Source organism: Oryctolagus cuniculus, chromosome 3 (assembly GCF_051225735.1).
Source record: "Oryctolagus cuniculus isolate XC-2025 breed Fujian yellow rabbit chromosome 3, ASM5122573v1, whole genome shotgun sequence".
In the NCBI taxonomy this organism is placed as follows: domain Eukaryota; kingdom Metazoa; phylum Chordata; class Mammalia; order Lagomorpha; family Leporidae; genus Oryctolagus; species Oryctolagus cuniculus.
The window spans coordinates 158,933,087-158,943,482 of record NC_142869.1 but is presented as its reverse complement, the minus strand read 5'-3'; the positions used below and the strand labels follow the sequence as shown (position 1 = coordinate 158,943,482).

Genomic DNA, 10,396 nt, shown 5'->3' with positions numbered 1-10,396 from the left:
CATTTTTTAGGTGAGGCTTATGTAGTGATCCACAGGAACCACTGCTTTAGATGTTATAGGAAAGTAATGTCTCTGAGAGAAGTGTTTATTCTGTTGTAACCCCTCCCAGCCTCATAAACTTCTGTGCCAAGGATAGAGAAAGTAACTAAAGCATCTATTACACTCAAGTCTGGTTTTAGTACACTTTTAACTGAATACATGAGAAGGAGGAAAGGGCTGATCATTTGCCCCCTTAGCACGGATCCCCCACATGTTGAGTCCTCAAATTCCCAGGATATCAGGGATAGTGCCTGATAAGGATGGTGAAACAGAGGCAGTGCCCAGTCGGGTTACAAACGTCTAATGAACGTAGTTGTTTTGCTGGCGATGGTGGTTGTGGTTATAGTATTTAACTCCTTGTGGCCAGAGTTTTACCTAAGGCCTTTGGATGGCTTCATTTTAGTATTAAATTATAGCTTTTTTATATAATTTGTAATTTGCCAATTGACTGGGTACATGCTCCCATGGTTTTAGTAATATGTACATTCAATAAATTGCAGACTAAACAAATTAGTACTATAATTCCTATTTAATGAATGAGATAAAAAGCAAAGAAAAAAAATTACTTGCTTCAGGCCACACAGGTTGGTGGCAGCATTAGAAATAGGAGAGGGCATATTCTAACCCCACAGTTGGACCAACAACTTATGTTTTAGTTACTTCTAGATATTCTTGAAACATGTAGGCTACCTGGGATCCATTGTGACACAAAAGAGATCTATTCTAGTTGTCCTTGAATGTTAGTAATGCAAGAAAGCAAAACGTCTTTAGTTAACTGGGAAATATACAAATTTACTTTTTTTATTTTTTTACAAATCTTGGCTTGCCTTAACAAGGGTCAAAGGCATAAAAGTTCATGATAAAACTGTGGGGGAAGATGTTTCAATTCAGGAATTCCCTTCCTGAAGGAGGAGATAGAGAAACCAAGCATACTATACATTATGTGGTAAGGGTGAAATTGTTTCTCCCACAGTCATGCAGGATGGATGCATTTTTCTTTCACAGAACAGAAATACATACCAAGAAAATTAGACAGTCACAGACAAAAAGGATTCTTTCTCTACTATATGTAAGAGCACTAATAGATTTGTGCAACCTCCAAAGCTCTATTATCTCTGGATTTATATTACACAGGGTAGTTAAAAGTAGTGTACAGAGCATGAACTTGAGCAGGACCTTCAGAGAAGGATTTGTTTAGCAGCCATGGCCCTACACTAGCACAATGTGGAGGTTCTTTTAGATCATTAAAACATATATAGAATTGGTGGATGCTTTGGAAAGATGAAAATGTATAACATTAGACATTTCATTGGAAATCACAAAAAGTTGTGGCTTTTCTAAAATAATAAATATAACATATTTTGAAGGTGATGTTAGGAGAACCTGGTATATATTCACAAAACTGGAGACCAAAACAAACTTCAGCAAAATTCATACATGTGAAAGGACTTAAAGATAAAACTGCTTTTAAAGAGGGACAACTTTGAAGTTTGGATACACACAAAAAAATTCCTGGAGAATTGGACACACCTGTAATTCTTCCTATTGGTAATGACATAAAATGAAGCATTGATTTCACTGACAATTAATTTGCAAGGTAAAAATACATGTAATAGTTTTGCTATTCTCACCACCCATGCAGGGTATTTTTCTCCTTAAAGGGATGGGGAATGTTTCTCTTGCCAAGGGCTATTTGGATATTTATCACATCATTCATGAGCCATGTAAAACTATCAACTTAAAAATTAGCCTGCTCGCTGTGGCTCAATAGGCTAATCCTCCACCTTGCGGCGCCGGCACACTGGGTTCTAGTCCCGGTCGGGGTGGCGGATTCTGTCCCGGTTGCCCCTCTTCCAGGCCAGCTCTCTGCTGTGGCCAGGGAGTGCAGTGGAGGATGGCCCAAGTGCTTGGGCCCTGCACCCCTTGGGAGACCAGGATAAGTACCTGGCTCCTGCCTTCGGATCAGCGTGGTGCACCAGCTGCGGCGGCCATTGGAGGGTGAACCAACAGCAAAAAAAGGAAGACCTTTCTCTCTGTCTCTCTCTCTCACCATCCACTCTGCCTGTCAAAAAAAAAAAAAAAAAAAAAAAAAAAGAAAGAAAGAAAGAAAGAAAGAAAAAGAAAAGAAAAAGAAAAAAAATTAGCCTGCTATAGATTTATTGAATTTCAAGTCCCATCCATTGTTGTCTTGGTAGGGCCAGACCAAATGATTTTGTGGGCTTTATATGGTTTATGGGACAGACATTCCCTAGCCCTACATCTACTGCAATGGACCTCAAACTGAACTGCACTTTAGAATGAAGTGGATAATACCCAGATATATCCAGACAAATCAAAATACTAGTTACAGGACTCAGGGCACGCTTACCATTTTTAAAGTTCCCTAGGAGACTTTGAAATGCAGCTCTGATGCATATATACTCTTCTGGAGACTCTCAGGGATGTTATAAATCATCCCTACATAGCCTTCTACATTTGTGTTTTTATATAACCTGGTTTTCCACAGTAGTCTTAGCATCTCCTATTTGCTGACATTCTGTCTGTGTTTGCTCTCATTACTTTAGTGGTCACTAGGTACTATAAGCTATAAATTGAATAATTCTAGAATTTAGTCAGTTTGTTCTTGTAGCTAATTGTGCAATAGTTTCTTTTTAGTTTCTTGCTGCTGTAACAAACTACCAACAACTTAATGGCCTAAAACAACATACATTTATTATCTTATGGTTTATAACTGCAAGGTCTATTTTGTCACATAAGGTAATATATTCAGGTGAACTGAGATACTGTGTTAAGCATAGTTCCCACGGTCTGCACTGCTATTAATGTGCATTTCTGTTCAGTGTTTAAATCAATGGGACTGACCGAAAATACTGCAAGTTAATACCGTCTGAAAACAGTTATAGTGTGACGACGCATCCACCAAATGTTAGTTTACCTACACTGCTATAGATAGAATAATGGCCTTCAAAATGTGCACAACCCAATACCCCAAACATACTCTGTTCTTCGTTTCAAAGAACAGCCAGTGTTTCTATTCTATCTTCTTTTTTCCCTCCATTTAGAACTAGACTTTGGACGGTGAGAGAAATAAAGCATCTCATGTTTCTATTGAAGTTTGTATTTTCAAATACAGTTTGACTTTAAATCATTCTCCCAATGACTTGCTTAAACGTGAACAAGCTTTAAAATTTTTATTACACAATAACTCATGGGATTTTTTCAAGTTGTACCAAGGGTTAAAACATGGGTAGAATAGAGCTCCCTTCTTCTGCCTGTGATCAGGAGCTTAACGTATAGGTTATCAAATGTCAGCTGGAGTACATTAGGTATTCACCTGTACAGATCACACAGAGACATCCGCAGCCATGCAGCAACATGTAACCAGAATTGCTGCTACTATGAGTATTTTCTCCATCTCTGCCAAGGCTCCTGCAACATTTCAGTGGAGCACTCTATCACAACTCAGGACTTACCTCTCCAGTCTCTGGACCTCTGCTCCATGAGTGTCACTCACTTCTAGAAGAAAAAGTGACTCAATGACTCTAGGTTCCATGTGCTTTAAAAACTGGCATGTCAGTGATGACTAATTTAACACCAACTTCCAGCCCGTGGTTTAAAGAGGGAATATTTAAGACTCCAAAAATTACCATAAATGTGTGAAGAAAGGAGAGCACACTTAAACACTGTTGGTGGTATAAATTAGTATAACCATTTTGGAAAACAGTATGATGTACCTCAAATAATTTAGAATAGTATTATCATATGATCCAGCAATCTTTCTTCTACATACAAAATCCAAAGAAAATGAAATCACAATGTCAGAGATGGCACAATCTCAAGTTCAGAGCAGCATTATCATCCTTCACAATAGTCAAGGTGTAGAAACAACTGAGGTGTCCATCTATGGGTGAATGATGGCCCAGGTCCTTGGGCCCTGCACCTGCATAGAGACCAGGAGGAAGCACCTGGCTCCTGGCTTCAGATTGGCACAGTGCACCGGCCACAACACACTGGCCATAGCGGCCACTTTGGGGGTGAACCAACGGAAAAAGGAAGACCTTTCTCTCTGTCTCTCTCTCTCACTAACTCTGCCGGTCAAAAAATAATAATAAATAAATAAATAAAAATTTGTTCTGTAAATAATGAAATAATATTCAGCCTTTAGAAGGGCAAGACATTCTATCATTCATGACAACATGGATGAGCCTAATGAACATTATCCTAAGTGAAACACACAAGGCACAGAAAGAAAAATATTATATAAGTTGAACCCACAGATTTAGAGAGTTGAAATGGTGGTTCTCAGAGGTTGGGGGGAGGGGGAGAGGTGTATGAGGCACCGGGAGACATAGGTCAAAAGGTACCAAGTTTCTCAGGTAAGCATTTGGTGCAATGATTAAGATGCCACCTGGGACCATAGCATTCCATGTTGGAGTGTATGGGTTCAAGTCCCAGCTCTGCTCCTGATTCAAGGCTCCTGTTCCCTGGGAGTCAGCAGGTGATGCCTCAAGAACATGAATCCCTACCAACCACATGGCAGGGATCAAAGTTTAGTTTAGACAGAATAGATTTTAACAATATGGTGACTGTAGTTAATAATAATGCATTATATATTTCAAAAAGCTAAAACAATAGATTTTAAATGTTTTGTTGCAAGGCAATAAGTATTTCAGATGCTAGATATGCTAATATACCTGATTTGATAATTCTGCAATACATACATGTATTGGAACATCACTTTACATCTCTTAACATACACAATTTTTTAACTAAAAATGAAATGAAACTTTAAATTTCATAGACTGAGTATATCCAATTGTGTCAGAAATATCCTAGCAATCTCAAACAATGCCTCTCCCTGTAATTTTGTCTCCACATGTCTGGAATTTTCTTTCTGACTCTGGTACAGAATTCCAAGAAACAGTCTGATATGGGTCAGCTCCTCAATACTGTGTCAGATACCAGAAATCAGAAACACCAATGTTGAACTTTAATAATACTAGGATCAAGGAAAGTTCATTCAATTATCTCCGCAATGAAAAGACAACTATTATTAGATAAGGCATGTTCTCTCACTCCCTCTCCCTCCTTCTTATTATCTCCCTCACTCAATTCTAAGTTCTCTATGTGGTTTAAACTGTAAAGGTAGTTCTACTCACAAAGTAGTAATGCAGTAGTTCTGTCCAATATCAATACTTACTCAGCCATACATGACTCTGATTCAGTTTCGTTGTAGTTTCCCCTGCCTTCCCCCAGGGTCACAAAATGGCTGCAGTTTTTCTATCATGCACAGTACAGGCTAACATCCAATATAGATGAAAAGAGGAAAGAATTTCTGTTCTTTCCAGAGAGGAGCACTCTTTATAGGCAGTTTCAGAAGGCTCTTCCTCTGTTCCCAGTGCCCAAAGTGAATATGCAAGAGAGTCTGTCATTTAAATCCTGTCTGGTAAGCAGCAAGTTGTGCCAGTATGGAAGAAATATAGAAAATCAGCTGTGAGAAAGAAAGAAAGAAAGAAAATGTGTGGCTTTGTGTCATTAACTAACTATGTCACATTTCACTTATTATTAAATTAGGGTCCATATAGTTTACAGTCCTTTGGTATTGTGAATAATTCTGAAATAATTATTCTGTAATAATTATTACATTGAACATTTTTCCTTATGTTTTATAGCTATGTATTTCTTTATAATATGTAACATTTACCTAGTAGAGAGGTTATGGAGTATAGTCTGTAAATTGTCTATTAAATATGACCAAATTTTTATTAAAACTATGTTCATTTACATTCCTTTCAGCAGTGAATAAAAACTCATGTTTCCATATATAAATATTATCCAGATTTTATCTTGTTTTTGTAAGTGAAGGCAAAATGTGTTTATTTTTCTGATTACTGGTGAGGTTGAGCACCTCTTTGTGAAATTATTGGCTATTATCTTTTACCCTTTTGTGAACTGCCTGTTCTCTTATTTTCCTGCTTTCAATGTGGTTTATAAATATATATATACATATATTTCAGAAAAATACTAGTATATAGAACACGTGTAAAAACATACACACACATATATGGTGTTTGCTTAATAATAGTAAAATTCAGATTATTCTTAACAACTTTGCACATAAGAAAAATCAGTGTGCTGTGTCTAGGGAGAAATAAATAGATATCAGAAGAGACCAGAAGTAAGCTCAGGGAAAACAAGAGCAAGGAAGGAAGAAAACTTCTCACAGTGAAGTCTGTAGATGCTTAGAAGGAGAGACTGGCATTCCTCTCCTCAGTTGGATATTAGATGAGAAAATTAGAAAGACTGGTAGTCCTTCTCTTGTTTCATTCTTTTTTTTTTTTTAAAAAAAAAAAGACATTTATTTATTTATTTGAGAGGCAGAATTGCAGGGAGACAGGGGAAGAGGGAGAGGGATCGGGGAGAAGGACAGAGAGAAAGATCTTCCATCTACTGGTTTATTCCCCAATTGACTACATCAGCTGGGGCTGGGCCAGGCTGAAGCCAGGAGACAGAAGCTTCATCTGGATGTCCTACATGCATTCAGGGGCACTAGGACTTGGACCATAGTCTGCTGCTTTCCCAGATGCATCAGCTGGGAGCGGCCAAGACTCTGACACTGGAGGATGCAATTTAACCTGCTGCACCACAGCACTCACCCGAGCTCCTCTTATTTCCAGTTGAAAGGGAGAAAGAGAATTGGAGAAATCACAGTGGAGAGAGGACACAGCATGGACAGACTATCATTCTGTTTTGCAAGAATCCGTGAGTTTGTCATAGATCAGGCATAAACTGCAGAAGGGAACTAGACAGTACCTGCCCAATATGGACTGGTTAATGGGCAGCGATATGCAGCCTGATCAGCCTAAAAGATAACAGTTGGAGCTGAGAGGGGAAAATACAAACTAGAGTTGAGGTCACTCCAGGACTCACCATGGAGGAGCCCACACAATAAAAGACCTTTGATTCCTACTTGAGGGAACATTAATTACAGGTCTACATATTCACTTTTTATGTCTCTTTCCCAAAAAGAATGTCTGTGTCAATTTTCCACTATCACTTACAGGTGTCTCTGTGGGGCAGAGCAGTGCCAGGCCTTCTCTGTGGTTCAGGCATCCAGGAGGGGCTGCTGTGGGCAGATACTCATTTCTGGTCAAACCCTTGTGCAGATATCCATCATGAAAACTGTAGCATCGTCACTACTCCAAGAACTGCCAACAGGTTTAGAACGCCAGTCATTCTAAGAATGAGGCAGTGTACACAAGAGGCAGTATGTGTAGTGTCTCCAGTACCTGGGGCAGAAGAAGTTAATGGTGTTGTTGCATATTCCACTCACCAATACTTCATACTTCATCCTTCTCACTTTGTATCTGAACATATATTGACTACTTCATCTTTTGGTTGGATACTATTATTTTGTCATCTTCATTTTTCATTTCTGGCTTCTTATACTTTATTGAGAATGTGGAGTGGATGCTTTCTAATGTTTAATTCTGTTTTCTATTGTAATTTAAAGGCTACTTTTGCCTTTGCCTCATAAATTCACTTTTTTGTTTTGTAGTCATGAATTTGTATCTTCAATTTGGATTGCTTATTTTCTCTTTCTTTAATGATTAAAAGTCCAAATAGACTCAGTTTCTGTCATACATAGGGCCTACAACTTTCACTCTGTCTACCTCACCATTTAGCATTTATTAGAATTCATTTATAAGGTCTTTTACTTCTGAAGCCACCAATTAAATATTTGGTTTCTATCCACTATAGTTGTCTTGAACCAAGGGAAAAATATATCTAGCCTACTACTGTAACTATGAAATAGTCCTGTACATTTAGGAGTACAATGTATTACTTATGGTATATGGCCTTTTCAATTCAATGGGGAGAAGTAATAAAGAGAACCCAGCCATGTCAGGAGAAAAAATTTTAAAAAGTGATGTTAACAGGACAAGCACAATCCCTAAAAATATTATAAAACATGTGCTAAAGCATTTTGGAATCATTGGAAGAAAAATAACAAAGGGTGCCACATGTAGGTTGGATGGAGTACAAGGAAGGGCACGAAGGGGTTTCACTGCAGTTTGATTTCTCTGAGTTGGAGAACTCAGTGGGTACTCATGAGACTGGGCTGCATTAGATGGGTCTCAGGTTGCAGCAAATGTGTGGGTAGAGTCTCAAAGGAAATGTCTTTTATGATCATTTTTGCACACCCTCACACTTTGTTTGTAGCATCTACAGCCAGATGGTATGGAAGCTGGGAAGACAGGCTTCTGTGATTGGCACTGGTATAGCACTCAATAGAATAGGAACATTACCCAGGACATGAAAAGGCAGTGAAGGCTTTATCTTTCTTGTGGCTCAAGTTTTAGGTTAAAAGTGTAAAGATATCATTTGAAGAAGATGGGAAAATAATCTAAGGGCATCTCAAACAGAGAAAGAAGAAACAGACATCATGGTTACTGAAATAGGTATGCCTTTTGGGGAATAACCAAATCACCTAAGGAGCAGGCATCCACATTCAAATAAAATTTCCCTGCATCCAGATGTGGTAACAAACCAGCAAGCAAAGCACAAACAAATCTGATAGGTAGGAAAATGGCAAAGTTAAAAGTGAGCTGGGGAAATTTGCATCTTGAAGGAGGTGTTTTCTTGTAGCAGACAGTGGTGGGATCAGAAACCTGTTTCCTACCTGGAACTTGGTGCAGAGATTCTCTATCTTGGTCCAGGAAGACACTTTGGGGTAAGAAGATGATGCTCAACAAGCTCACTGTCTCCTTCATCATCATCTATGTGATTGAATCCTTGACAATAATTGTGCAAAGCAGCTTCATTGTTGCAGTGCTGGGCAGAGAGTGGGTGAAAGTCAAAAGGTTGTCACCTGTGGACATGATTCTCACCAGTCTGGGCGTTTGCCGCTTCTGTCTACAATGGATATCGATGCTGTGTGATTTTTTCTTCTACTTTAAACCTAATTGTGTGTATTTGACCCTAACGCTTACCTGGGAATTCATCAACGTCCTTACATTCTGGTTAACCAGTCTGCTTGCCGTTTACTACTGTGTCAAGGTCTCTTCCTTCACCCACCCCATCTTCCTCTGGCTAAGGTGGAGAATTCCGAGACTGGTCCCCTGGCTGTTACTGGGTTCTGTGATGATCACTTGTGTGACAATCATCCCTTCAGCTATTAGGACTTACATCCGGGTTCGGTTAATCACCTTGCAACAATTACCCAGAAATAATACTGAGATTGAGAAACTTCATGTATTTGAGCAATATTTGACCACCCCTCATAAACTGATTGCGTTATCTGTCCCTTTCCTCCTGTTCTTGGCCGCCATCATTTTGCTCATGGTTTCACTGGCCCAGCACCGGGAGCAGATGCAACATCGTGACACGGGTGGGGGCAACTCCAGAATGAAAGCTCACGTGACCGCCCTGAAGTCCCTTTCCATCTTCTTTATTTTCTTCAGTTCTTACTTCCTGGCCTTACTCATCACCTTTTTAGGCACCATAGTGGATAGAAGATCATGGTTCTGGTTGTGGGAGGATGTCATCTATGCTATAGTCTGCATTCATTCCATTTCACTGGCTCTCAGCAGTCCGACACTGAAAAGGGTTCTAAAGGTGAAATGCTGGACTTAGAGGTCGCCCGAGGCACCAGGTAAATGAGAGTTTGCATTGACCAATTAATACCAATGACCAGCAGGACCACTCATCAATCCCCTCTCTTTCTATGATATACCATCAATTCTAGCCTCACTCTCCATCACCTTCTCAGCCATCTCTAAACCACCAGTTATTTCTCTATTCCATCCTACTGCCTCCTTTGTTCTTTCCACAGTCCCCTACTTGGCCCTGACTTTCTCATCTCTCTGTAAGTCTTTGCCACCTCAAGAATATTACTCCTAGTATATTCTACACAAGAAAATAAAAATATGTCTTCAATTATCCTTCTTATGACTGCCAGCTACTTCACACATCACTATGAGTCCCTTCCCCACAAGAATTTATTGCCCAAACACTGAATATTCCTCATGCTAAGTCCTTAATTGACTTTTCCAATTTTAATCAAGAAAAGGTCTTGAGAGAGCTAGCTCTCTCTGTCTCTCTCTCTCGCTCTCGCTCTCTCAATCTCTCTTTCTCTCTCTTCTTCTAGACTTTATCCATTGATATTTCTTTGTTGCTTCTATTCCAAACAGTACACTCTCATTCCTTTGAAACACAAGACCAAATTTTACTCGACTTTCGTATCCATTTGATATTAATACTCTTCCCAAGAAGCACAGGCCACTACCCAACTACGGTTATTTATAATGCCTCTACAAATACTATCTAATTTTGTCAACTACATATATTTTCCACT

At 39.1% G+C, this 10,396-nt stretch overlaps 1 protein-coding gene across 1 annotated transcript; it reads left to right on the top strand.

The window, feature by feature from the left end:
* Positions 1-8,781: 8,781 nt before the first annotated feature.
* Positions 8,782-9,675, top strand: TAS2R16 (taste 2 receptor member 16). Its single transcript, XM_002712076.3, has one exon. The coding sequence runs from the start codon at positions 8,782-8,784 to the stop codon at positions 9,673-9,675; it is 894 nt and encodes a 297-aa protein (XP_002712122.1).
* The last annotated feature ends 721 nt before the right edge of the window (positions 9,676-10,396 follow it).

Excerpts from the sequence above, each read along its gene's own strand:
- TAS2R16 (XM_002712076.3), top strand. The coding sequence starts at position 8,782 with ATGATGCTCAACAAGCTCACTGTCTCCTTCATCATCATCTATGTGATT.